Source organism: Otolemur garnettii, unplaced genomic scaffold (genome assembly GCF_000181295.1).
Source record: "Otolemur garnettii isolate 467f Iridium unplaced genomic scaffold, OtoGar3 scaffold00148, whole genome shotgun sequence".
Classification (NCBI taxonomy): Eukaryota; Metazoa; Chordata; class Mammalia; order Primates; family Galagidae; genus Otolemur; species Otolemur garnettii.
This window is the reverse complement of record NW_003852543.1, coordinates 4,305,092-4,332,895: the sequence shown is the minus strand read 5'-3', so window position 1 is coordinate 4,332,895 and position 27,804 is coordinate 4,305,092. Positions and strand designations below refer to the sequence as shown.

The following is a 27,804-nucleotide window of genomic DNA, read 5'->3' as shown; positions in this document are numbered from 1 at the left end:
GCGGGGTGGGGGCTGTGGAATGAGGCAGTTGGTAAAATCTCCACAGGTGAAACCAGTGGGCATCTCGTGCAATCCATACAAGCCCATGGTCCCTTGGCCCTCACACCCACCCAGCCTCAGTTTCCCCACTCTACCTAAGTCCTTCACTCACATGAAGATGCTCCTAGGGCAGAGAAGTAGGAAAACCAGCCCTATCTTGCCGTAGGTCACTTCCAAGCTCTTCTCATAACCCAGCCCCCTCTCCTGGCTCCTCCCCTCGCCCCAGCAAAGATGACTACACACAAACAAGAGAAGCTGAGTTTATTCCAAGGATGTACTTCTTGCCATCTGAGAATTCCCAGGGTCTTCCCCCTTCAGCCTGGCCCTCTCAGGACCCCCCATTGTTCCCCAGGCAGAGAGGGGACAGGCAGGGAATGAGGCCTCAGACTCAACAGCCACAGCCCAGTTGGTAGGAAAAGCACTGAGCTGACCTCCACCTAACTCAAGGGCAGAAGATGAAAAGCAGGAGTGGGGTCCACAGTCTCTGAGCAGCCAGGGCTCAGCCACATGCAGCCTCGGCTCCCTGTGCGCACCCCGGGAGGCCCTCAGCCTTGCTTGCCAAGCCGTAGTAACAGGCCCGCATGCGCTGCTCCACGGTCTGGAAGTCTGGGCGATCCTCCCACCTGTGGGAGGTAGATCCAGCCATTGACCACACCCCAGAATCCGACTATAGCAGGACGCTGGCGAGTGTGGGACCATTGGGGTGGTAGAACACTGGGCATAAGTGCGCTGGGACTGGGTGTTGCTGTTGATGTACAGGATGCTGGGATAACCAGGGAGTGAGTTCTGACCACTGACGACTTAGGGAATGGATATAATTGGGTTTCAAAGTGGCCACTATCAACCACAGGGAATGGGTACTGAATGCTGAAGCAATGAGTGTGTGCCCAGGGCCGGAGTACTTATGTGCTCAACACAGGCTTAGATGGGTATAAGTACATGGCCCATAATCAAAGAGAAGGTTGAAGTACTGCAGGTGAGTGGGGAGCTGGAGTGTTAGCTGAAGTACAGTTCCAGTGGGGAGCTGGAGTGTTAATGGTGCTCTGTATAGGATATCCCCATGCTGAGCCAGGGTGTTGGTGCACTGAGTGTTTCCTGATAGAGGCTGGGTGAATACATGTTGGAGAAGGGCGGGCTGATCAATTAGAGTGTTTTGACCTCAATATCCTAAGCATTAGCCAGTAGGGTAGCAAACACTGGAGCGTCCACACGTTGCATGGTCAGTGAGGACGTCAGCTTGTTTGGGTACATGTTGCCTGTCATCTAATGATGAGGTTAGGAGTTGGGATGTTCATGTGTGAAGCTTCAACCAGAGGCAGGGTACTGACATATGAGTACTGACATACCCCAGTGTTGGCTTATCTGGGAATTAGGCATAGAGAGCTGGCTGGTGGGGCCCTGCAGTGTCCAATACTAGAGAATTATCTGACACCCTGAGCACTGGCGTCATACATTGGGCAGAGTATGGACTTATTGGAGAATTGCAGGGTCCTTGTGCTGTGAGTTCACTGGGGGCGCTGAGGTTTTAGACACTGGATCATTTCCATAGGCAGGAGGGCAGGGCGTTGCCCGCTGGGGCAGCCTGGGGCCAGCATGTTCACAGGTGAACTCAAGAGGAGGAAACTAAAGGTACTACAGGCTGGAAAAGCCATGAGCTGGACGAGGGTCTCCAGGTGGGATGACATTGGGTAGAGCTACATTTACACCCACTGATCAGGCATCAGGACCTCCTGCCCCAGGCCCAGAGGTTGTTCAGCCAGGTCCCCTCCCATCTAGGACTCACTTGTAGGTCCAGCAGTCAGTCATGAGTGAGTACAATTCAGGCGGACACTCCGGTGGGCACTCCATCCGCTTGCCTTGGTCGATAAAGCTCATGACCTCAGGACCCTTCATCTTCTGCTCAGGGCAATGTCAAGGCACATGTGAGTAACCAGGGGCCTCCCTCCTGCCTTGCCCCACCCACCACCTGTCCACTTCTGCCACCTGCCTTGTAGGGCTTCTGGCCATAGGACAAGGCCTCCCACATGGTGACTCCGTAGCTCCAGACGTCACTGCGGCTGGAGAACTTGCGGAAGTTGATGCACTCGGGCGCGTACCACTTGAGCGGCCACTTTCCTGCTGAGCGGGCCTGAAGAGGAGGAGATGCTGCTGGGGCAGGACTTGGGGACCCACCACCCACCCACCCATCCCCCTGGGCACCACTGGGCCAGAGCTCACAGTATAGTAACTGTCGTCAGCACCCAGAGCCTTGGAGAGGCCAAAGTCGCTGATCTTGGCATAGTGCCGGTTGACCAGCAGAACATTGCGGGCAGCCAGGTCACGGTGCACAAAGTTCTTCTCCTCCAGGTACTTCATTCCCATGGACACCTGGTGCAGCAGCTCGGCCACATTGCTGACAGGGATCTCCTCCCTGGTGAACAGAGCAAGGGGGCAGCTGGGAGAAGACAGCCCAGGGTCCCAGGGAGCAAAGCCCTCGTCTCCGCCTCAGCTGAGCACAAGCCAGATCACCACGTGCTCAACAGATGCCTTCCAAGCACCTGCAATGTGTTGGGTGTGGCACTAGGGACAGTTGTGAACAAAGCAGGCAAAAGCCTGCCTCATCCAGTCTCGAGACTATGTAACATGCCAGGCTACCATTACCAAAGTCACACCCCTGCCTACGCCCTTCGGGTGTCATGGGCTCCTCAAAGGTAACACAGCCTGTCCATGCACACACACAGGCACATGCTGGCTCCCCCACCCCATCTTCTCCAGCAGTCCTATCTACAGTGCTGCCCTCCTTCTCTCACATCCAAATAAGCCTGGCAGCTCTGCCCTCAGATTCTCTCTAGAATCCCCCATTTCATCCCACCTCTGCTTCTGCCACCCTGCCACTGGCAGCCCTATCCTCACTCACCTGGGCTGGAGTGGTCAGCTCTGCCTGGACCTCCCAGCCCTGAGCCAGGTCCTGCCACTCCTCTGCTCACAGCCCCCCAGGTTCCCCCTCAGGGTCAAAGTCCAAGTCCCCCTTCTTATACCTATAAGGCCCTGCACAACCTGCCCCACCTCAGCTCCCTGCCCACTGCCATGTCACACCAGGTAGGGGCCTCAGGGCCTTTGCACGGCTGTGCCCTCTGCCAGGAATACTCTCCCCCAGAGCTGTGCCTGGTGGCCTCCCTCAGTTTGCTCCCTGCTCACCACACCTCCCACCCCAGAATGGGTGGCTACACTCATTCCCACAGCACCACCTTCCAACATACTCCTGATTTTATCATGATTATTTATTGCCTCTCTTCTCCATCCTGAAAACAGGGCAAAGATCTTACCCTCTTTTATTGGCTAATAAATCCCAAGTGCTAGTAACAGTTCCTGTCACAAAGTGCCCAATGAGCTCCTGTCCAATGACTGAATGCATGAGCCAGGGACACACTCCCGGCACACGACGGTATGTGCGCCAGCAAGAGTGGACATTAGCAGCGCATGCATGTCTGTGAGGGGAAGAGTTCATGTCTATGAGGGGAAGAGTTTGGGGCACAAGGGAACACAAATGAAACTGCAAACATTTCAGTAAAGGGGCAAACAGCAAATGTTCTCTGGTCTCCATCACATATTCTTCTTTGTTTTAGGTCCTAGTTTTTTTTTTTAACACTTTAAAAAGGTAAAACCATGCAATACAAAAACAATGCCGTTTGCTGTCCCCGCGTTAGGCTCCAGACAATCAAAGATGGGCAGCTTCCTGTGGGGCCTGAGTTTGGCCCAGAGAGTCTGGGTGACAGTGATGGAGCTAATAGCTATAAAGTTCTCACTGTTCTAGCACTTTATAAGTATGGACTCATTTAATCCCCAAGACCCCCCTGAGGTAGATCCTGCCATCTCCACTGTGGTATAAACGGGGAAACTGAGGGAGGACAGCTCTGCCTGGTGGGCCCAAGTATGTTCAGGGGTATAGCGTGTGTCCATGAAGATGTAAAAACAGGTGTGAGCACATGGGGTGGTGTGCGACGGGAACAAGCATGGGCACATTCCCAGGGATGGGCACCTATGTCCCTCTTTCCCTGAGGGTCCCCACCCAGCCCGTAGCCCAGCCCCCAGGGGCTCACTTCTTGCCAACCAGGAACTTGTGCAGGGGCCCTCCGCCTGCCATCTCCATGACCAGCATGAGGGCCTCAGCCTGGCAGACGCCAATGAGCCGCACAATGTACGGGTTGTCCAGCTGGTGCATGATCTGTGCCTCTCGCATCATCTCGTCCTTGTCCGTCTTCTCCGTGCCCTGCTTCAGCACCTTGATGGCCACGTCGATCTGCTTCCTGCTCAGGTGGAGGACCCGACAGGGAGGCGTATGGGTGAGCAGCCCCAGCCCTGCTCCCACCCACCTGGTGTCTCTCTTCCTCCCTAAGTTGTCTGGTGGACACTGGTTCCCTGCCCAGGTCAGGGCCAAGGAGCTCATTCCCTGGCTGCTAGGAGTGTCCTCTGAGGATAGCTTGCAGCCAAGTCCCTCAGCTGGAACTACCCAGCACTGAAAAGAAGCCCTCATTCAGTCTCCCTCTCCAGGGCAGCCTGTATCATGGCTCGTGGATGTAGGGCCAGGGGCCTCTCTGCAGCGCTCCAGGGACGGGTGCCTGTCCTTAGCCAGCCTCTCCCAGGCCCAGGCCTGCATCTCTGGCTCCCTCTCAGGTGTCCGGAGCTCTCTGGGGAACCCTCCAATGTGTTTCCTGCTCCTTCCCCACAGCCTGGGGTCCCACTCCCCTCTACTCCCCAGGCAGCAGTGCATCCAGCACGGCAGGGGTGGCCATACTTGCGCATGCGGTAGACGCCCTGGCGCACTGAGCCAAAATTGCCACAGCCAAGTTCAATGTCAGCTACGAGAAGGTTCTCACGCTTCAGGAAGAGTTTCTTGTCCTTGAGTTCCTCGGGGTCACTGTAGGGGCTCTCATACACACTCGTGTCCATGGGCATCGGCCGCTGTTTGTCTGAAGACGCTAGGCGCGCTGGGCACACACACAGCCACACACCCGCAGGTCAGGGGCAGGGAGAGGACAGAGGGGTGGGGGGAAATTCTCAGCCCCTACAAGGTTTGTGCCCATACAAGTGTGTGCTCCACAAGGGCATGCACAGCACATGTGTGCACATGCGTGTTCATGTGTGTATTGATGTGCATGCACTTGCACACACTCCTGGTCACGGCTGTGGGTGCCCTGTGAAGCCATGAACGAGTAGACTCCAGAGGCAAGAGCATCAGTATCCGTGTGTCATCACTAGCATGTCAACTGCGGCACGTGTGTGTGCACGTTCACACCTGCACACTTGTTGAGACCTGCCCGTGTCTATGTTCACACCACGCAGCCATGTTTACAACACCTCCACAGGTGAGCATCTGGGGGCACGTGTAACCAGGTGTGTTCTCTGCACACACGTGGGTAAGTGAAAAATATGAGCACCCACAGCAGAGTGTTAGGAACATGGGCTCCGAAGCCTGTCTGTCTGGGCTCAAATCCCACCATCAGCCCTGCCTGGCTGCGGGACCTCAGACAGCACTTCCCTGCCTCTCTCACCTGTGCAAAGAGTAGTTACCAACACCACTTCCTGTGGCATGCAGGGAGGGTGCAAGGAGCTCACACAGTGACCTTGGAACGTGACTGGCACACTGCAGGAGCTCAACAAATGTGTGGTGTGCACAGGGAGCCCCAGGTGTGGGCAGCTGTACCCCTGTCCTGGAATGCACTCACTGGGGCAGGCCAAGTCAGCCACAGGCCTAGCCTGACCCATGTGGTCCCCAATGAAACCCCACAGCCCAGACTGGCAGAAGCCCCACACACACCCCACACCTCTGCTAGCTCACCTGGTTCAGGTGTGTATCCATCTGAGTTGAGGGTGTCGACCCGTCTCTGAGGCTAAAGGTCACAGGGTCAACAATAGTCAACAATCTCAAGCTGGGGCTCCCAGCCTCTCCCATGTGACCCATGTACTCTGAGGACTCCCCAGAGACAAGGCCAGAGGCACCCTCTTCCCCACCATCACACCCCACCATCTATCCCAGCCTTCCCTGGGAGCCGACCCACCCGGCTTTGCCCTAGCCCCCAGTTCTGCAGAGGTGCAGACTCACGTGGGTTAAGGTGGAGGGGTGTGCTGGGAGCGTGGGAGCAGCAGCCTCTGGAGACAGAAAGGGCAGTGAGCAGTGGGGGCTTGGCTGCAGCCCCACCGGCCACCCTCCCACCTGCCTGCCACACACCTGAGGTGGCGCTATTGTTGGGACAGGCCTCCTTCAGGCAGTAGATGAGCCCATCAGCCTTCAGCTTCAGGTACTCCACTAGCTGTGGGGAGCAAGCAGCTGGCAGGGGCTCCTGTTCTCCCCAAGAGCCCCGTCTGAGCACAGCATCTCCCTGAGAACAGGGTGAGTTGGTAGCCTACCTGCCAAAGCGTGTCAAACTTGGTCCCTTCAGGAATGCAGTACTTGCCCGCCTTGTCCTGGCTGATGAGGTAGTGGTACACAGTCTTCCCATAGATGAGGGACAGTGCGTATGTGCCCTGCTCCTTCCGGGGCCTCAGCCTAGAGCAGCAAGGCAGGGATGTCACCCCAGCAGCCACCTAGGGCCCTCCTACTGTGCCTCTGTTTCACACACAGGCGCATACACCAATGCCCAAAACCCCCATGCAAAGCCAGGCTCGGTGGCTTATGCCTGTAATTCTAGTACTCTGGGAGGCTGAGGCAGGTGGATTGCTTGAGCTTATGAATTAGAGAGCAAGAACAAGACCCTGTCTCTAAAAATAGCCAGACATTGTGGTGGGTGCTTGTAGTCCCAGTTACTTGGGAGGCTGAGGCAAGAAAATCACTTGAGGCCAAGAGTTTGGGGTTGCTATGAACTGTAATGCCACAGCACTCTACTGAGGGTAACAAAGTAAGACTGTCTCAAAAAAAAAAAAAAGAACATGGAAAAGTGGCAAGGACTAGGGAAGCTGAGGGGAGGCTCTGCTCAACCTTCGGACAGCTAGTAATCAGCAGTGGGTGAAGCAGGGTTGGGGGGGCTCAGGCATGTTCACAGGGAGATATATAGTTGTCCAAGGGCAGACAAGCGGCCATTCACAGTGACATTCACTCCAGCATAGTCAGACACTCAGTCACCCATGGCTGGAGGAGACTCAGCCATGGGTCTTGGTGGACACCTATCCACAAAGGAACATCTGGTCCACCACAGTGGAATACCAGACACCTGCTATTCACTGGAGGACACAGTCATCCACAGATCCCTTGGTCATCAAGGGAAACATTTGGCCACACACGGACAACCGTGCAGGAATACTTAGCCGTCTACGGCAAACACACAGCCTTCAACAGGTAAGCTTAAAGCCATTCTCTTGGGGAGAGAAAGTCATTTCTACCCAAAGACCTACACAGAAAAGTATAACTCCATGACTAGCTCACAGGGCACCTTTTCATCACAATAGACTGAGCAGTAATCATAATAGACTAAGCTTTGATAGAATGAGAACTTTGGTTACTGTCTGGCTGGAAGTTTTTCAAAATAAATATAGAAATCTTCCATGTTTATGATGGAAATTGAACCCCTCCAAATAGAATAAGAACCTGTCCCCCTGGGGCAGTGCCTGTGGCTCAAAGGAGTAGGGTGCTGGCCCCCTATGCCAGAGGTGGTGGGTTCAAACCCAGCCCTGGCCAAAAACTGAAAAAAAAAAAAGAATAAGAAGAAGAACCTGTCCACCCATTCCCACCGGCCCCAAGTACACACAACAATTTAGTCAGATACCAGCACCCTTGCATTAAATCTCACAGTGAAACCAGTCAACATTTCCCACAGAACCATTTTGTTTTGAGTCACTAGCATGAGGCTCCATTCTGGGGTTCAGTGTATACTTCCAGTGAATAAGACAGGGCAGCTGGCCTGGAGGTCTCAGAGCTATGGAAGCTGGAAGCACTGACCATTGATCTCAGGGATTAATGGCTTGCCAAGTGGGCACTCTCTAACATGCAAATTCTCAGACAGGATTTGGGCCCTGTCCATGGATGTTCATTCACTGGATAAATATCTACTGAGTCTCAACCACAGGCCAGGCACTCTTCTGAGGGCAGGGATAGGGTAATGAGACAGATGTGGGTCCACCTTGCAATTAGGCCCATCCTTTGGCCAAAGGAACACTCTGGAAATATCTCCAGAGTGAAGGGCACAGGGTCAACTGCGACCATCCCATTTATTCCTCAACAGCATGTTCCCCAAAGAACAACACAATGAAGGATGGTATAGTTCCCAGGCTAGCCCACAACAATCTGGGGATATAGAGAGATATGTAAATTGGGGCGGGAGGAATCATGAGGGAGCACCAAGGGCAAGGAAGAGAACCTCAAAACAAAAATAGGAAGTATCCCATAGATAGAAAATCACTTCCCTCACTATGCTGGTGGGCTAGCCTGGAGGTTATAGTCTCTAGTGATTAGTCATCATGTGAAAATATGTTTTACATAACAACCTTAAATTTTAAACTGGCAACAGAAACTCAACACCAAGCTTGGGAACTCTGTGACCACAACCATGTGAATGTGCCCAGGCTAGCCTGCTGGGTGATGATGGCACTGGAGCCAGTTCGTCCTCATCACACTGAGCCAACAGCCAGGCACATGAGCGTGGCCATCCCAAATTATTCAATCCCAGCCCAGCTAACCCAAGCAAAAAGAATTATGCAACTGGCTGACAGAATGATGAGAATTAATAAACTGCTGGTTTGAGCCAGTAATTTTTAGGGCAGTTTATTACACAGCAAAAGCTAACTGATCGAAATGCAAAGGTTTCCTCTTAGAGGAAAAAAACCCTATCTTAAGTTGTTCAAAAGCTGTCCTTGCAGCTGGGCATCACCTGCAACATGCATTGAGGAGTTCCCTCAGAAGCCTTAGAAACTTCACTCCACTTTACAGAGTAAATCTGTAAGATAGGGTGAAAAATTATTTTATCAGCCGACAAAAGAACCTTGGGGAGGGAAATGCTTCTGTGGGAGACCTTAGTAATTGTGTAGGCCTTACATGGGTGGAGAAATCAAGGGAATGGTCTTCTCCCCAAGTGGGCTAGGGGAGAAAGGTGACAGTGAGGATTCCACAAGGCAGGGTGTCAGGCCAAGAAGCTCTCAGGGGACAGGAGGCACCAGGAACTGTTCCTCCAGGTTTCTTAGGGGAGAATACTGGACCTCCTGAGGTCATGGGAGAAAAGCAAGCACAAGCTTCTCTATAACTGAAGGCCAGAGCAACCTCAGCTGACATCTGGATGACATCTGTTACACAAAAGAACCTGTGTCCAAGCCAGAGGGCAGCAGCCCCAACAGGACTTTCAAACACCCAGTAGAGTTTTTAAAATAGTGTTAGAGATTCTTTCACAATAATAAACTCACAAACACACACACTCACCCACATATAATAAGAGCAAACTGAAAGTCACAGTAGTAGAGGGCAAAAATAAAGAAAATGAAAACAAGAGCTAACACTGAATACATTTTTCATATACTGTTCTATGGCTTTACCTATATTAATTTGTGTAATCCTTCTAACAGACCTTCGGTAGCTACTGCTATCATCTGCGGACAGTTAGAGGGAGTTGCTTCAACACCCTCCAGGGCTCCCACCTCACTCAGGGAAGTCACCTCCCTGCCTCCCATTCTCACCCTCATGACTTGCCTCCAGGCACAGTGGCCTCAGTATTTCTCAAATGCACCAAATAAGGTTCCTGCCTCCTGATCTTTCCACTCGCCAATCTGTTTGGCAGGAACATCCTTCAACCTGAAATCTACATAGCTCACTCTAACCCCCTGTGGTTCTCAACTCAAAAATCAGCTTCTCAGAGCTGCTCACATCTGTAATCCTAGCACTCAGAGAAGCAAGGTGGGTGGATTGCTTAGGCTCAGTTGTTCAAGACCACCTGAGCAAGAGTGAGACTCCCATCTCTGCTAAATGTATAGAAAAAACTAGGAGGACATAGTGGTGGGCACCTGTAGTCCCAACTACTCTGAAGGCCCAGGCAAGACGATGGCTTGAGCCCAAGAGACTGAGGTTGCTGAAAGCTATGACTGAGGTTGCTCTACCCCAGGCAACAGAGTGAGACTCTGTCTATTAAAAAAAAATCAGCTTCTCAGAAAGGCCTCCTCTGGCCACCTAATCTAAAATTGCAACCTCCTCCCACCCAAACACATAGAACTAACCATCATCTGGCACAGTCCATATCTGACTGATTCACTCCGCATTTTGTCTACCTGCCCCATGAGGACAGGCACTTGCATTGGGTTCGCTGCCATGCCATCAGTGACTGGTACACAGTAAGTATTCAGTAAATGCTAAAGGCAGACAAGTTCGGCTGCTTGCCCAGAGTCTCCCCAGCCAGTAGTAGGTGACAGAAGCTGTATTTTAACCCAGCCCACTCAACTACCAGGGCTCTCCTAGTCGCTGCCACTACTTTTCTTAGCGCATGTGAGCACAGGCACACCCCTCCCGGCCCATCTGTACCTTCAGGTCTGCCCCAGCCCCTACCCAGTCCCAGGCCCCAGGCCCCACATACAGGAACTTGCCGTCAGTCTGCGACCCCGAGTAGAGCTTGCGCTCAGCCTCCTCACGCGTCAGGCTGCTGTGGTACCAGGGCATCCGCTCGTGGGCGGTCGTGGCAATGAGCTTTTCCACCTGGGGGGCCTGGCTGATGATAGCCTGTTCCAGCGCTTCACCCTGGGGAAGGAGAGCAAGAGGATTGTAGGTAGCCACAGGAACCCCCTTCCATCTGCAGGGTCCTCCCGATCACCCTGTCCCATAAGATCCACCACCACCACCACCCCCGCCCACCCCACTCGGCTGTCCCTATGGTTGCGTTGTGCAGTTGTTGCAGACAACCGCCGCCTTCTCCACAGTCCCCTCTCCAATCCATCCAGGAGGAACCAGGCACCAGGCCCCACCTTCCAGCCTGGCCCCAAGCGCATTTCCAGCTTGAAGGTTCGATATAGGTGGGTGCGCACCGCGCTGTCGGAGTCGTGCGGGCCATGGAAGACTTCAGCCATGGTCCCAGAGGGCCGCCCTACCTTGGGGTGCACGCTCGCCCCGCGCACCATTTTCTCAGGCCCTGACCGCAGTCCAAGTGTCGCCCTCACCGGACCCCTCCACCGCCCCTCCCCTGGGTGCCGCCCCCTTCAGATTCCAAATCAGACGGCTGGCCGAAGGCGACCGCTCCTTCTCTCCCCAGAATCCCCACGCCGGGCCCCGGCCCCAGTGCTCTCACCTCCAGCTTCCACGTCTGGCGCACGTAGTCGCGTACCATGGCGTCGCGCAGGTTGTCGAAGACGCCGGGCTGCGGCTCTAGGCCGGATGGCCGGTTGCACGGCTTACGCAGGTTGCAGGGCAGCCCGTCGGGGTCGCGCGAGTAGAACTCGCAAAGCTCCGCGGGGCCGCAGTGTGCCTTGCCGCCCGCAATGGCGTAAGTGCCGTTGAGCTGCCGCTCAATGGGGAAGTGGTGGAAGCGCACGTCGTGCACGAGCGACAGCACGTAGCCGCCCAGCGAGCGCAGGCACTGGCGCAGCAGGAAAAGCCCGTCGGCCATGCCCGCCAGTTTCAGGTGATCCTCGGCCTCAGCGCGCGAGATGCTGCCGTAGAAGAAGGGCAGGTGCGCCGCGGGGTCCGGCATCGCCGCTGCCGCCCCGCGCGGGTTGCGCGGCCTTGCACCTAGCCAAACCCTGCGGGTTCACATGGGGATTGGAAGCACATCAGGGCCTGCGCCTGCCGACCGTGCAGAGCCTGCTTTGTGCCAGAGTCAACGTGGAGAGGAGCCGCAGCTTGCTGGGCATAGATGGCGGAGTCCCAAACTCCTCCCTTACTTTGCAGACAACTTGTGCGGCCTTTCCTACACCACAACTGGTCCCCACACACCCACACTTGGAACCATCCATTGATTGCCCAAACACGTGTTGACTTCTGACTGTGTTTCAAGGTGCAATGCTGGGGATATGGGTGCAAAAGGCAGGCATGGTCCCTCCCTGCCCTCCGGAACAGAGCACTCTAAGGAGGAGGAGGGGTGCACTAAGCAAAGAAAGGAACACAAATACTATTTACAGATTGAGGTCAAGATTCTAAAGGAAATAGGTAGAGTGATATCAAGAGAGAAAAGAGGTCACCGTAGCTAGACTGGTCACTTTTTCTGAGGCTATAGCACCTGAGTCAAGTTCAGAAGGAGGAGGAGGAGCAACTTTTCAAAGAGCATGGGGAGGCCAGTTGGGTATGTTTGTGTTCAAGAAAGGGTCGTGGGTGCCCTTCGTAGTTATGCAAATATAAGGAGGGGGGATAATGAAAGTTTTTGTGGAGTGAGAAAGGCTGCCTCTGCCCTGGGTGACCAGGGGCATCCAAGGATGGGCCCTGGGACTGAGAAGATACCAGAATGACACTCAGGGAAGGTCTGGGTCAGGGTAGTTGGAGGAAGAACCAGAATCTGCATTTTAACCAGATCGATTCTAACTCTGGAGTTGAGAGCCAAGGGGGCCGCAGGGTGGGTATCTAGACGTCCCAACAGTTACAGACAGGCAGGCATTCCAGAGATTAATAAGGGACTGCATTTGTGTCATCACCTGGAGACACATGTCACCATTCCATAGAGTGGGGAGGTGCTGGGCACAGTGGCTCAGGCCCGCAATCCCAGCCCTCTGGGAGGCTGAGGCAGGAGGATGACTTGAGTGCAGGAATTAGAGACCAGCCTGAACCACAGTAAGACCCCATCTCTATTAAAAATAGAAAAATTAGCCAGGCATGCTGGCATGCATCTGTAGTCCCAGCTATTTGGGAGCCAGAGGCAGGAAGATCAGTCAAGCCCAGAAGATTGAGGTTGTAGTAAGCTACAGTCACCACCACACTCCAGCCCCAGGTGACAGAGTGACTGAGACCCTGTCTAAAAATGGAGAAGGGAGAAGAAGGAGGATGAGGAGGAGGAAAAAGAGGAGAAGTAAGAAAATATAAAAATAGAAAGAGTCAGGAAGGCTACTCACCTGAAAGAAATGGAAATTTACACAAAATCTGTTCAGGGACAGTTACAGTAGTTGTATTCACGACTGCCAAAATTGGGAATAACGTAACTGTTTCTCAACAGATGAACAGATAAACTAGTCCAAGCCCACAATGGAAGACTTCTTAGCAACAAAATGGAACAAAATGCTAATACATGCAATAACATGGATGAATCACAAAGGCGTCATGTTGAGTGAAAGTCAGACTCAGAAGGCTGTGCCATCCCATCCAAAACCATAGTGAGGGAGAGCTCCTCCGTGGTTGCCAGCATTGGGGTGGGGAGAGGAACTGCTACCAAGGGGCATGAGGATTCAAATTGGGGGAATAATCTACAACTTGACTGAGGTGGTAGTTTCGCAACTGTATGCATTTGTCAAATCTTGGAAAGTTTTGCTAAAATAGTACATAAATTTTACTATATGTAAATTGTACCTCAGTTGTTTATATTAAAGGGGGAAATGAGCTGGGAGGTGCAGACATACTGGGTACTAAAAATAATAACTGAGATAGGAAAACTTATTAAGGACTGTCTCCACTCCTATCTCTTTACCTCTCACCCTCTCATCCAGCCTTGAAGTCTGCCCCTGCACTCCAGGCTACTCCTCAACACTGCTGTCACCACCAGTAGGTGGTGGGCATTAGGCAAACACTAGTGCCCTTCTCAATACTGGGTCCCCTGAGTGATGGACACTGGTGACCCAGTGCTGGAGCCTCACAAATTTCTCTGGTCCTTAACAATCCCCCTAGCTTGCCTCCTCTCTCTCTCTCTGATCATTCTTGCTCTCTCTTCCCTCCCCCACCCCAGCCCCTCTCTTGGGTCATCCTGTGTATGGCTACACATGCTACCGCACCCACCTCTCTCTAGCCCAGATCTCTCGTCTGAGGTCACTTTGTACTGGCATCACCTCTTTTGATCTCCAGGACTGTTTCTATTAATACAAACTGAGATTCAGATCTCACTCACATGGTATCTGTGGTTGGTTGGCTGAACCCCACAGTCTGTTTCCACATGAGCTGAGCTCTGAGCTCTGCAAGTGGCTCTCAGACAATACTTCCCAAGCTCTCCCTTGCTCAAGACCCTACAATCTAAAGTCCTCAGGGCCTTGCTCCAGCCGAGCTGTGCTACTTGCCCTCCTTCAAATTTGATTTCATACTTTCATCCATGCAACACCCTCCACTTGGTGGGCCCACCTCTCCTCTGCCCTCCTCTTGTCCCCAGATCCAGCTGCCTATCCTTGACCCTGATCCTCTCAGACTCATAGAACTGTTCCCACAAAGCCTTAGGGCTCAGGGCCAGGCAGCCAGGTGGGACTTGTCCAGGGACAGTGGGGAGGGGAGTAGGTAGCAAAGCTGTTCCCAGGGCAGGAAGCTGTGGCAGGAAACTGTCAGTGACACAGTTTGAGAAGCTCCTCCCCACAATGGCCGCAGGTGCAGCCTGGGTAGACGGAAGTGGGTTAGGGCAGAAAAGGAGCTAGAGGAGGCTGGCCTCAGGGAGGGTGCAGGGGCACTGGCCACCTTGGGCCCAGGCCAAAGGCTCCCAGAGGTAGGGACATTTCCCACACTACCTGCCAGCAAGGACACCGCAAAAGCCAGCACTGCCCTGCTCCCACCATCCGGGCCTGTCCGAACCCTCCTTACTAGTCACACAAGGGGCCAAGTTCCCAGGGACCCTATGGCCAGAGATGTGGGGCTGCCCAGAGAAGGTGGGCAGGAGGCAAAATGTGAAAGGCCAGGGAGTGAGAAGGCCAAGGTGAGAAGCAGGAGTGTTGACACAAGCAGAGTCTCTGAGAGCAGCTGCATTCAGGCCACACTGTACCCCCGCCCCCCAGGAGTCACCCCCATGAAGCCTGTCATGCCTGGGCTGCCCCAAGGAGCTTTATCCAGGGCTCAGGCAGAGCCAGGTTAGAAGTCCTGACTCTGTTGGCCTGGTCATCCCCCAGCCCAGCCTCCTCTTAGCTCAAAGTTCAGAGACCTAACTTGGCCTTCCCAGAGTTTATGGTGGCTGGGTCGGGTCAGGCCAGAGAGGGCCATGGACACCAGCCCTGTTCTCATAGTCCAGACCCTGGGAGGAGGAGGAAGATGCCTCCTCAGAGTGTCTGCCTAAAATTCCACCATTCAAAGGTCTCCTTTGGGTAAAGACAGCGTTGAAGCACTGTGTTCCGCAGAGACCAGAAACACCCCAAACATGCTTCAAAGGAAAAAAAGAGTCAAGGTCAAATATGTTTTCAAACACTGTGGAAAGCACACCGAAGGCTTTCAGAAGACCTGTATGGAAGGGCCCTTTTTAGCTATGTTGAATTCCTACACACCCCGTAGCAGAGCCTGGAAGGTCCATTGCTCCTGGAACATACTCTGAGTATCACAAGCCCCCACTCCACGCCCACTGGGACAGCCCAGAGGGAAGACTGAGGCAGCCCAGCTGCAGAGGGATCACGTTAACCCTCTGGCCCTGGCAGGAGGGGCAGAAGAAGCACCAGCTCCACACACCACCCCGGCCCAAAGCCAGACCGGTCCGCACCCACGGTGCTGCTGGATAGGATCTGGCCCCTCGCTGCCCACACCTCCTCCTGCAGACCCACCACCATCCTGCTCCCACTCCAGCTTCTGGCTCCCTCTGAACTGCCAGCCTTTGCTTGAGAGCCTGAGGGCCCCCTGAAGCCATGTTTCCTGGTCTCGACTCCTAGTCTGAGGTGCTCCCTGTGCCCACCAACAAAGGCAGCATTAGCATGAGTCTGTCAGCAAAATGCCAGATTGGTCACCCAATAAGCCACCATCGCAGCAATTAGTCATTTATCTATTTTTCCTGACACTGGGGGTCAGACTCGAATCATGGAATCGTGAACCCACCACATGATGGCAGTGAGGTAAACTCACCAGACCTGGAAAGCAGTGCCAGCAAAAGTGTCCGTCACTGGGAGATTGCAGGGATTCCACAACGTGAGACATGCCGAGCACCGAGCCTGGGGTCTTCTCTGCTTGCCACCCTCTAGGGCTCCCACTTCACTCAGGGTAAAAGTTCAAGTCTTCAAAGGGGACCCCAAGGCCTTGCACAATGCAGCCATCGTCTCCGCGCCCTCACTCTCCTCCAGCCACACAGGCCTCCTCAGGTCACTTATTCAGTTCCTTGAACAAATCAGGTCTGGTGCAACCTTAGGGCCTTTGCACTGCCTGTTCCCTCAGCCTGATCACCCTTCCCCCAACATCCTCCACTTCATTCAAGTCCCTGTCTAAATGTCACCTCTTCAAGAGACCTTCCTTGACCTCCTCTAAAAATAGCACCCCCTTCTATCTCTAGCCTTTGTCCAACTTTATGCTCAGGACATGAAATATGAGATTGTATCAACTTGATAACATGTTACTTTTATCCCTGTTAGAATGTAAGCACCATGAGAGTGGAGATTGTCTTGTTCCCCTCCCTAGACCAGCAAGGCACTGAGGTACCAAATACATGTTCACGGTGTGCAGAGGCCACAGACACGGGCTGCCTAAAAAGGGAGGTGGTCTGCTATGAAGGGTGGAGACACCTCTGTGTGTCCTTGGAACCTGACAGCCTGGTGAGAGATGAGTGGCCACGGTGAAGTCCTTAGCAGAGAGAATAAATGGCGGGTCTATAGCAGTGGTTCTCAACCTTCCTAATGCCTTCTAATGCCGCGACCCTTTAATACAGTTCCTCATGTTGTGGTGACCCCCCCAACCATAAAAGTATTTTTATTGCTACTTCATAACTGTAATTTTGCTACTGTTAGGAATCGTAATCTAAATGTCTGATATGCAGGCTGTATTTTCATTGTTACAAAGGGGTCACAACCCACAGGTTGAGAACCACTGTAGGCTCCCTCCACTAAACATGGTGGGAGATGAGAGGAGCCACCAGAGGACCCTGGGCACAGGCTGGTCCCTCTGCCCAGAGGAGTGCCCATACCCCTCACCCATCTACATGCTTTGGGCCCCCCCCAATGTCCCCTCCTCCCAGAAGCTTTCCATGATTCCCATTCTCTCCCCAGTCTGGGTCAGGCTGCTCCACTGGGCTCCCACGGCCCGTGTGCTCTCACATCACAGCCTGAAGGCTGCTATCTGCTTGCTCCTCTGCCTCCAAGGACAAGGCACACAGCTGAGCTCTCCGAGACAGGGCACACAGTTTTCTTGTTTATCTTATTTTCTATGGCCACCCTGCTTCCTCCCAATAAATATCTATCAGACAGTAACAACCACCACAGAGCTTCTGGGCTGAGGACTGTACCAAGCCTTTTATGAGCACTACCTATTAAATCTAACCCTCATCGCAACTCCATTAAATAAGAACTCTTATCCCCCTCCCTCAGCTAAAGAAACCAAAGCTCAGAGAGGTTAATGTCATGTTCAGAATCATGCAGCCTGCAAGCAGCAGCCAGGACTCAAACCCAGGTCCCTCTGGCCCAGCAGCCACCCAGTTCATTCTAGTGAATGCTCATTAGGAGGGCAGAATCCATGGCTCCCAGAGGCTCCCACATCCCCCACAAACCCTGGCTGTCCCTGGATTTTGAGATGTCTTTGACTGTCAAGGCCTAGAGACCTGGGAGAGTTGGAGTTGGAGAGTTGGGAGTCAGGTTCCCAAATTTAGCAGCCTCTGTAAGTGTCTGCTTGCTGACTGAACAATGTCCCTCCACACCCTCCCACAGCGAGGCCAGCACCCCAACCCAACTTCTACTGCCTGAGTTCCAATAGCTGTGTGACTTCATCAAGGAGCTTTCCCTCTCTGGGTCTCAGACTCTGTGACTGTGCGAGGGAGATGGAGAAAGGTAGTGTGAGCTGGAAGGACAGAGTTGGTGAGACAGGGGACAGCAAGGAGCTGTCCTGAGCCTTGTAGGATGTTTAACAGCCTGTATAAGCTAAATGCCACAACATACCTGAGTCATGACCAGATACATCTCCAGACACTGTCAACTGTCCCTGCAGCCCAGGGAGGCACGATCAGCTCTGGACCAGAACACTGCCTTAAATCTGCTCCATGGGTGGGGCAGGGAATGGTCAGCATAGAGTGGTCTGGTTGCTGTCCCTAGGAGAGTCTGTGGGAACTGTGGAGTCCAGAGCCGGTAATAATAACTATGATGACAGCAAGATGTTTATCTCACACCTATTACACGCCAAGCATGCGATATATTCACTCATTTAATCCTCATGAGAACCCTGGGAGGGAAGGATTTGTAGATGGGGAACATGAAGCACAGAGAGGTGAAGTAACTTGCCGAAAGTCACACAGCTGATAAATGTCAGAACCAGATTAGAGCCAGGAAACCTGGCTTCAGCATGTGCCCATTAACACCATCCAGCTGCCTGCCCAGGGCCACAGGGGTGAGGTTACAAGACAGGTGAGCAAAGGAAAGAGATCTCTGGATTCAGCAGAGGGAAAATCTTCATTTAAGGACCTTCCATCCTGGAAGTTCCTGACTAATTTCCCAGCAGGTCTTTGTTAAGCACCTACTGTGTATTTGTTTCCTTGGCCAAGACAAAAGTAATGAAACTCACCATGAGCTGTTCACCGCATGAACCCCTGTTCCTTCCTGCTCAGATTCTGTCCTGCCTAGGACACCTGCACCACTCTCACCCAACAGCCAATAACCAAGCACTTACTAGATGCCAGTATTTGCATCTGCATTTAGTGGACACATAAACTGAGGTTCAGGGAGGCCAAGCAACATGCCAGGGACACACAGCAGTTGAGCAGAACTTGAATGGTTTGGGGCTTCACTCTGCAGTTCCCCCCTTTAACATGAACTTGCCTGCTAGAGGCTCAAGCCTACTCTGACCCTCTCGTAGGAAGCATTGGCATTTTGTTCTTCAAGTTCACAGCCCTGTTGAGTGACCCTTGTATTCACAGCTGGGGGCCAGAATATACATTTGCTTTCTCTGGAGGTTTCTCTGCTTCCTAAGCCAAGGATGCAGCCCTGATAAGGCCCCGAATACCAGAGACCAGGCATCCTCAAACTACGGCCCGCGGGCCACATGCAGCCTGCCTAGGACAATTATCTGGCCCGCCGGGTGTTTTTGCCGCCGCTGCCTGTCCTGCTTAGCAGCTGACTCGTCCCAGGTCCCGCAGTCCGGCCCTCCAATGGTCTGAGAGACAGTGAACTGGCCCCCTGTTTAAAAAGTTTGAGGACCCCTGACCAGATACTAAGCAGGCACCTGTTTCCCCTATACCACTGCTCGGCTGACCCTCTGGAGGGGCAGCTGCTTCCCTCAGGATGGCCACAAGCCCTGTCTGCCTTCTTCTCCAGCTAGACACTACCCATCCCAGTTCTGTGGCCCTCCTGGTCCTCCCCAATGGTCTCCTGACTCCCAGTCCCTCTGTACCAGATATAGGCCAACCCTGGAGACCATAGCCAAGTTCTACTCCACCTGGGCAGGACTTAACTCAGGATGTATAAATGATGTCTGGGAAGACGGGCCACCAGTGGGGTATCCAGCTCCAACACTGACAGATAGCTGGTTCTAGATAAAAAGCTAGAGCTTAAGAAGCCAGTGTGGGTTTCCCAGCAGCCTGAACCCCAGCCCAGGAGGCCTGCGCCACCCTCCCCACACACAGTGTACGGATGTCACACCCAGCTAGGGTTTCTCACTTGGGGGGTTATTCACCCTCTGCCAGGTGCCCCAGAGTCCCCTATGGTGGCCTTGCCAGGAAAACACAAGGAGAATGCCCAAGGATAGCCACTCACCTGGACAGTCCAGTGGCAGCTCCCAGGCCCAAGGAGGGCAGGGACCTGGGCCAGGAGGCCTGGCGTCTGGTGCGCTCTCGTCTGCAAGCTTCTCTGAAGCTCAACCTATTTCCTTGATGCGAAGACAGGAAAAGGGGCTGTGCTTGAAGTTCACATCAAAGTCACAAAGTGCTGTGTTCAAGGAAAATCGCAGACCACGTGCTCAGGGGAGGGCAGAGAGCATTTCCGGGGCCAAACAGTGCCTGCCCCAGCAGTGGGGTGGGACTTAAAAAGGGAGGTGAGGCTGGCCGAAGGCAGGAATTGTGCAAAAATGATTCCAACAGCAGCCCCCCAAGCCTGAGGAGGAGAAGGGGGCACCCGAGTGCTGGAATGGGGGAGGAAGGAGGGTCAGCAGGATGCACTGGAAACTGGGATACCCCCACTTTCCCCTTCCGAGAGGTATCTATGTGGGGCCTTCCCCTGTCTGAACCAGTGTAGGAGTGATTTATTTATTCCACAGCAGGTTAAAGCTGGAAGCTGGAAGGAAGGAGAAACCCACCAAGTCAGCCTACACCCTAAAGGTTCAGTGCCAGGCCTCATGACAGCAATGACAGCCTGTCCCTGCCCACAGGTGGCTCTCAGGCTAGAGGTGGCATCTAGGTCCACCGGAAGGCCAGGCCCAGCACGGCAGAAGCCTGGGCACTGTGTGTACCCAGAGGACCCCCAGTGAAGCCTGGGGGAGGTCAGGAAGGGTTCCAGGAGGAGTCAGCCATACAGTGGAGACATGGAGATGGGGTGTACCCCCAGCACTCACCCAACCCCAGCGCCACTCGGGCCCTACCTCACACACAGCACCTGGCTGATCACCACGTCCCACTCTGGCCACTGCCTCTTCCTCATCCTCCCTTCCCTCACACTTGTGCCTCCCTATAAGGGCCCCCACCTGTTTGGGCGAGGGGCTCCTACCTCATATGCACACCCATAGATACTAGCTTCTCACTGGGCTCCATCTCTCCCATGTGTGCCCCAAGACGTCTGGGGACTTCTCACCCACCACCTCCTTGACCTCTTGGGGACACTTGGAGAAGTCTGACCAGCTTATCCATCAGGGGGGCCTCAAGGACCTGTGTGGGACTGCCCTGGACTCTGGGTCCTAGTGCCCTCAGGGGAAGTGGGCTGGGCTCCTCCGTGCCCCACTCTAGGTCTCCTTGCTCGGGACCACTTCCCCAAGGCTCAACTGTCCTCTGGCTATCTGAATACCCCTTCCAAGCAGGCTCCTGGCTAGGATACTTTCTCCTACATAAATTCTCCTAAAACTGTTTTTGTTCAAAGCATTCCCTTCCCCTGTAGGCATCATTAAACTCAGAATGCAGGAAGTCTTTGTGTCCCCGGTGGATACTGTTTTCTTGGAGTATTGAGAGAAGAGATTCCAGAACACTGAAGAAAGGAGAAACTACACCACTGGAATCACATAAATATAAATACGCAATAATAACAGTGGCGCTTATCATGTGCCAGACAATGCTGTAAACACGTTATAATTAACGACTCACCGAATCCATTTTCCAGATGAATTAAGTGAAGCCCAGACAGGTTAACTAAAAGATGCCAGTGGCCAGAGAAAACTGACCCCAGCTGGCGCACTGATGGACATAAGAGAAGAAAATTTTGGTTGCAAAATATCTCTCTGCAGAGGGGCTAAGAGGAGAGCCAGAGGGTCAGCCAGACATGGGGTCCCCAGAGGAGACAGCATGTGCAGCTCATGGGGCCAGGTGCCTCTGTGTGGGTGGGGGGCTTCCAGTCTCAGGGTCAGCAGGCCCTGAGAAGGGGACTTCCAGCCTTTGCCCTCCATCCTTGCCTCTTCCTGTCCCAGAGGCTGGTCCTGAAACTGCAAAGGAAGATGGGGTGCTGGTTCTGAGATTGGGCTGCAGATAATGGAGATTGGCCTGCAGATAAGGCTGTCTGTTCTGCCAGAAGGTGGATTCAATTTCTGAATGTTTACAGGAAAAGGTGAATGGAAGGGAAAGTTGTGATGCATTTGCCCCACTGGGTTCAGGTCAATTTCACTTCAGACACCCTGAGAGCCTTGGAAGAAATTGATCACTCACACCTACTCCTCAGGTCTTTACCCGTGGTGCTTCCCAGGCCGAACTCTCTCCTCCGCCTCTCCAGCTGCCTGACTCCTGATCCTCTTTCAGGTCTCCAATTAAACCTGGTTTCATACCAGAAGGCTTTCCAGTCCTCAGACTGGGCAGGTGTGGGACCACGGCTGGGAAGCAAAGGTGGAGGCTCCAGCCTGCCAGAGAGGGGGTGACACCTCAGCACGCTGATCCCTGCTGGATTCCTTCCCACACTGCTGTGCACAGCTCAGCCGCCTTCCCCCGAGTGGACAGGCGGTGGCTTTTATCTCCTCGTTCTTTTCTGATTCTGCCACTTATTACCAAGGGACCTCAAGCAGGTTCTGTGAACTCTCTGTACCTTAATTTCCTAATTTTGGAAATAGGCATGATGATGGTATCTACCTCATAGCGCTGTTGTGAAAATTAAAACATGCCTGAAAGCAAATGCTCCATTATTGCCATCTTGTCATCTCTCGATTTTCCTAATTTCTATAGTGTACTAGTGACTGTGTGTCCAAGTGCAGCAACGGGATTTCCTTGCGCCCTCCAGGGGCACGCTGCCACAGTCTCGCTGTGAAAGTGACCACCGCCTTACCGTGAAATAAAAAGTTAGTCCAAACCGGTTTAAGTCAGAAGAGAATTGCTTGGACACAACAGTCGCATGTTGTGCCCTCTCTAAGGGGTTTCTCGAATGGCTGGCTTCTTCTGAATCCTTCAAATTGCCATGACATGATCTCAAGAGAGCCCTTTTAAGGCTTATTTATGCAACAGGGAGCCCCAACTCTACACCAGGCTCTGTTTTGGGTACTGTGAGTCTGCTAAACAACACAAATGAAGGTTCTTCCCCTCGTGGGGCTGACATTCTAACGGGGGAGACAGAGAATTAACCAAATAAATGTTTCACAGAGCAGTTGTCCCCAGCCTTTTTGGCACCAGAGGCCAGTTTCATGGAAGAAAATTTTTCCAGAGACTGGAAGGTGGGGGAATGGTTTAGGGATGCACTTTATTACATTTATCATGCACTTTATTTATATTATTATGACATTGTAATATGTAATGAAATGATTATACAACTCACCATCATGCAGAATCAGTGGGAGCCCTGAACTTGTTTTCCTGCAACTAGACGGTCCCATTGCTAGCGTCACTGCCTCAGCTCCACCTCAGATCATCAGGCATTAGATTCCCATAAGAAGTGTGCAACCTAGATCCCTCGCACGCACAGTTTACAGCAGGGTTCAGAAGGGTTCTTGTGTCTATGAGAGTCTAATGCCACCACTGATGTGACAGGAGGTGGAGCTTAAGCAGTGAAACTTAAGCAATGGTGTGAATGATGAGGAGCAGTTATAAATACAGAGTGAGCTTCACTTACTCATCTGCTCACCCTCCCTCCTGCTGTGCAGCCCACTTCCTAACAGGCCACTGACCAGTACCAGTCCAAGACCTGCGGTTTGGGGACCACAGCCATAGAGTATGTCTCATAGTTACAAGTGCTAAAGAGTTAAATAAATCAGAAAAGGGCAAGCATGTCTGTGGGCATGTAATTTTGAAGAAAGACATCAGGGCAGGTGTTGCTGAGGGGCAGATAACCTGTGAGTCAAGAGTCAAGGGAGGTGTAAGAGAGAGCCATGGAAACACAGGGGGAGAGCACTCCAGACAGAGGGAACAGCAAGTTTAAAGTCCTAAAGCAGGACTAGAACATCTGTCTTGTTCCCAGCTGTGTCCCTGGAAACCAGATTGACTCCTGGCACATAACAGTGCTCAATAAATGCTGTAGGGCTGGATGAAAATCTCACATATATGCTTCAGGAACAGCTTGCTCAGGGCTCAGCTGATGGCCCAGTGCTGCTACCTCCTTTACCTGCTGGCTTCATGCTCCCACAGTTTTCTCCTATGATCCAAGATATCAACTCAGTTTCAAATCCCACTCAAGCAGCAAACATCTGTTTCTCAGTGTTCCCAGCAAACGTCCCAACACAGCTCATTGACTGTGTGAATCACATGTCCATCCCCCCAAAATCCCTGAAGCCAATGGATAGAATAGGGAAGTGGCTTAGAGCCAGGTCACATGCCCCCACATACATCATACTTTAGAAGGCAGGAGAGAGTGTGCTGGGCAGGCAAAGAGCCAAAGTTTTGCAGAATAATTATAACAGCTAAAATTCATATATTCATTTGTATTACAGTATTCTTCAGTGCTGACTCCCAGTAAGGTACATTTAATGCTCATAACAGTCCCACCAAGTAGCAGGTTAGCCCAATTTTACAAATATAAAAACTGAGGCCAAGAGAAGACTGAGGCTTGATATTCACAGCTAGTAAGTGGTAGAACCTGGGATCTCCTAGCTCAAAGGGAGGATGGAGCCACCCCAGGGTTCAGTCCTGAAATCCTCTGTGCTATTGGCCACCCTCATCAAGGTAGGGGCAAGGAGGCTGGGCCAACCACAGAGCTGAAGGTGAGCAGGCTTAGCATGAGGGCAAACTGACCATGCAAAAGCAGCCACCTCTTTGATGGAGAAAGAGAGAAATGAAAATGATAGTTTTGGCAGCCTCCTAGCAGGCCCACAGGTGACAAGAGGCCATAGGTTACTGACTTGGCTTGGTCTCAGTGGAAGCCCAGAGTAGGAGTGGGAGGCCAGCAAGAGTGGGGCTGCCTCTCAGGGATGGAGACCCCAGACATTATGATGAGGATGGGTTGAGGGTGCCCATACAAGCTGCTGAGAGTTCAAAAAAGAACAGCATTTGTGGTGCGCCTGCTGTATGCACAAGCCCTGATGGCTGCATCTCATTCCAGGCTTAGGAGGCCCCCAGAAAGCTGCTATTGGAAAGGCTGTACCACCTGCTTCCTCTGGCAGCCCTAGTACCCAGCCCAGCACAGGGCCTGGAAAACAGGTGCTCAGTAAATGTTTCCTGCTGTAAAATCACCTGACAGCGGGTAGATCATTACCCTCATTGCCAAGGTGAGGAAGCCAAGGCTCAGAGGAGGAAATGGCAGGACCAGTCCAGCTGTGCCTCTGTGCCATGCCTGGGAAAAGCCTAGGTTGTGAGTTCTAGGGCAGACAGACACCGGGTGAGGCTGGACACACCAGCTGCCACCTGTCCTCTCTTGGAGCACCTGCCCTGGCCAGGTACTCAAGACCCATGAGGCAGGTGGCAAGTCACCTGGGGTGACTGGGACCCTGCTCTCATGGAGTGTTCACTTTTCCCTCCATGCCCTGACCTCAGTTTCTTTGTCTGTGAAATGGGAATGGTCATGTTCACCTCACAGTGAAGGGGCAGACACAGAGGCCACCCCCACTGGAGAGCTCTGGGAAGGTGGCATGGTGGATGTATTTGCCAGTGAGACACTGTGCCTGGCACAGGAAGGTGCACAATAAATGCTCACTTGAGTGGGGACCAGTGCCCAATAAATACCACCTGATGCTCCCCTCCCCAACCCTCTATCCAAGCTCACCCTGCTCCACCCAATTCTTATTCCCCATCCTCCTTCTACCTCAGCCTTTGCCTCCTCACTCCTTCCTCCCCTCCCCTCCACCCCAGTCACTTCCCCTCCACCCAGCACCTTCTCCCACCCCATTCCTCAGCCCTCCCCACCAGCACTCAATTCTTCCTTCCTCTCCTCTCCTTCCCCTCCCCTACTATTTTCCCCATCTTCACCCCCTCCACTCCTTTCCCCTGAGCTTAGTCCACCCTTTGCCCTGACAGTCCCCTTTTCCCCATCACCACCCACTCCTCCCCTTCCTCTCCTCCAGGCCCAGATGGTCAGGTCCCACAGGCAGGGGTACCAGCCAAACAAGATCTGGGGTTTCTATAGCCCTGGGAGTTCCTCAGGATATGCCTCCCCCTTGTAGAGAAGCAGGAAGGGGTCCAGCCTTTCCAAGGTCCAGAGGCAGAGGTGGCAGGGTGTGTGGTAAGTCCTCACTTAATGTCCTCCACACATTCTCGGAAACTGTGACTTGAAGCCAAATGACATATGAAGAAACCAGTTTTTCCATAGGCTAACTGATAGAAACAAGAGTTAATATCTAACTTTAGGACTTGGTGGGGGGGGGGAAGAAAGAGTTAAATTCCTACGACATGTTTCTAATCACAAAAACATCACCCAACTTGTAAATAAAGTAAAACGCTTCTAATTTTAAACATCGAAACAATTGTGAGCTATGCATACCTTTAGGAAAGATTAATGAAAACAAGTCAGATAGTCATTTATCATTTACCCACATGCCCAGCTCAGGGCATCAGGCCTGGCCAGGACGCTGTCCCTTTGCAGAGGCGCTCACACACGCACATGCACACTCATACTGGGACCGTGGATACACGATGATGAACCTCACATGCACAGCTTGAGGCTGTGGGAGGAAACCAGAAGCCAAGAAGAAAACTCATAAAGACATAGTAAGAACATGCAAACTCCACACAGACAGTGCCTGAACCAGGAATGGACAGGGCACTCACAGGATCCCTGGAAACAAGGCAGGTGTGTGGACTGGGACGTGTGGCTCTCCAAGCTCCAAGCTTAGGGTCAGCCAGAATGCTATCTCTATCTGACACATAAGGCCACCTGTGGCCATAGTAGGATCAAAGACCCAAGGCCCCTAACTGGGCGGTTGTTTTGGTTGTTGTTGTTGTTGTTTTAACTGGGCAGTTTTTAACTAAATGACCAGATTTGGTGGCAACAGTTTTTCTGGGGATGAACTCTGTTTCTGGCTTGGCAAAAACTGAATGGAGCCTTCCAGGGTCACCTTGTCTCCACTCCCCATGGCCCTGCCTGGATCACCTCTGAGCCTCCTGACAACTCTTACCCTGCCTTTCCTGAGGTTTTGGCCCAGCATCCAGAGTCTCACCCATGCATGGAGAAACTAGTCAGGGACCCCAGAGTCCCATCAGCTGCCCCAAGGCAGCTGCAAACCTACTGACCACAACCACCAGGGGCCATCACTCAGCCAGCCTGCCCTACCACTGCCCACTTCTCTTGAGTCCCTAAACCCCTCCACCCTTCCTCACAGTGGCCCCAGGTCCAGCATAATCAATCCTACATGCCCATAAGACAGGGGTCAGAGAAAGTCTATATTGCCTTGTATTAGTTTCCTAGGGCTGCCATAACAAATTATCACAAACTGGGGGTATTTAACATAACAGAAATTTATTTTGTCACCTTCTAGAGGCCAGAGTCTGAAATCAAGGTGTCAGCAGAGCAGAAGTCCCTCCAGGGGTTCTGGGAAAATTTTGTTCCTTGTCTCTTCCAGCTTCTGGTGACTGTCAGCAATCTTTGGTTCCTTGGCTGTGGCCTCATCACTCCAATCTCTGCCTCCATTCTCATTACCTTCTCTGTGTCTGTGGCTCTTATTCCTCTCGCTTTTATAGAACACCTGTCATAGGAATTAGGGCCTGTCCAGGTGATCCAGAATTATCTTATCAAATATCCTTAATTTAAATTACATCTACAAAGACCTCATTCCCAACTAAGGTAGCATTCACAGGTTCCAGGGATTTGGACACAGATCTGTCTTTTCAGAGGCCACCTTAAGTCTGTATCCAACCTAGAGTTACGTTAACTCAAAAGGGAGACTGAACAGTTGTAAAAATGCCCTCAATTCCTTTCTTCATTCACAAATGCTGGGTTGCTGCCAGTGCAGAAAGAGAAGGTATTCAAGTAGTGATGAAAACACCAAGGACAGGAGGCTTGGCACATACAATTAGCACTGCTCTATATTTAATTAAGCTTTTATTTTATTTTCTGAAGGAATATCTTCTGTCCCTTAAGGAAAAGGGGGAAATGATTTACTATATGTAAAAATGGTTAATATATCTAAAGCACTGGGCCCAGTGCTTGATTCAGAAACAACTGTGGTGATTGTTACCCAGTGACAGGCCATTTCATGTCAGCTCTTTCATATCAATTCTATCACTTACTCCCACAGTTTTGGAATGTAATCAAGGCAGGCATTAGGCTGCTCATTCTGTACAAAAGTAAGTT

At 52.5% G+C, this 27,804-nt stretch overlaps 1 protein-coding gene across 1 annotated transcript; it reads right to left on the bottom strand.

Annotated features, from left to right (window-relative positions):
• Positions 1-292: 292 nt before the first annotated feature.
• LOC100944134 (tyrosine-protein kinase ZAP-70) lies at positions 293-11,715 on the bottom strand. The gene is made up of 12 exons (XM_023518847.1): positions 11,268-11,715; positions 10,563-10,723; positions 6,427-6,565; positions 6,248-6,329; positions 6,122-6,168; positions 5,858-5,909; positions 4,814-5,006; positions 4,119-4,325; positions 2,257-2,449; positions 2,027-2,167; positions 1,823-1,935; positions 293-662 (listed from the first exon to the last, which is right to left on the bottom strand). The coding sequence occupies exons 1-12, from the start codon at positions 11,667-11,669 to the stop codon at positions 539-541; spliced, it is 1,854 nt and encodes a 617-aa protein (XP_023374615.1). The 5' UTR covers positions 11,670-11,715; the 3' UTR covers positions 293-538.
• Positions 11,716-27,804: the final 16,089 nt, after the last annotated feature.

What these genes read in the sequence shown, in the direction of transcription:
- LOC100944134 (XM_023518847.1), bottom strand. Translation starts at nt 11,669, where the DNA reads ATGCCGGACCCCGCGGCGCACCTGCCCTTCTTCTACGGCAGCATCTCG. An exon ending in AGTTTGACACGCTTTGGCAG is followed by an intron (nt 6,330 to 6,426) that starts GTAGGCTACCAA and finishes TGCTCCCCACAG; the next exon opens with CTAGTGGAGTACCTGAAGCT. An exon ending in TGGATACACACCTGAACCAG is followed by an intron (nt 5,007 to 5,857) that starts GTGAGCTAGCAG and finishes GTGTGTGCCCAG; the next exon opens with CGCGCCTAGCGTCTTCAGAC.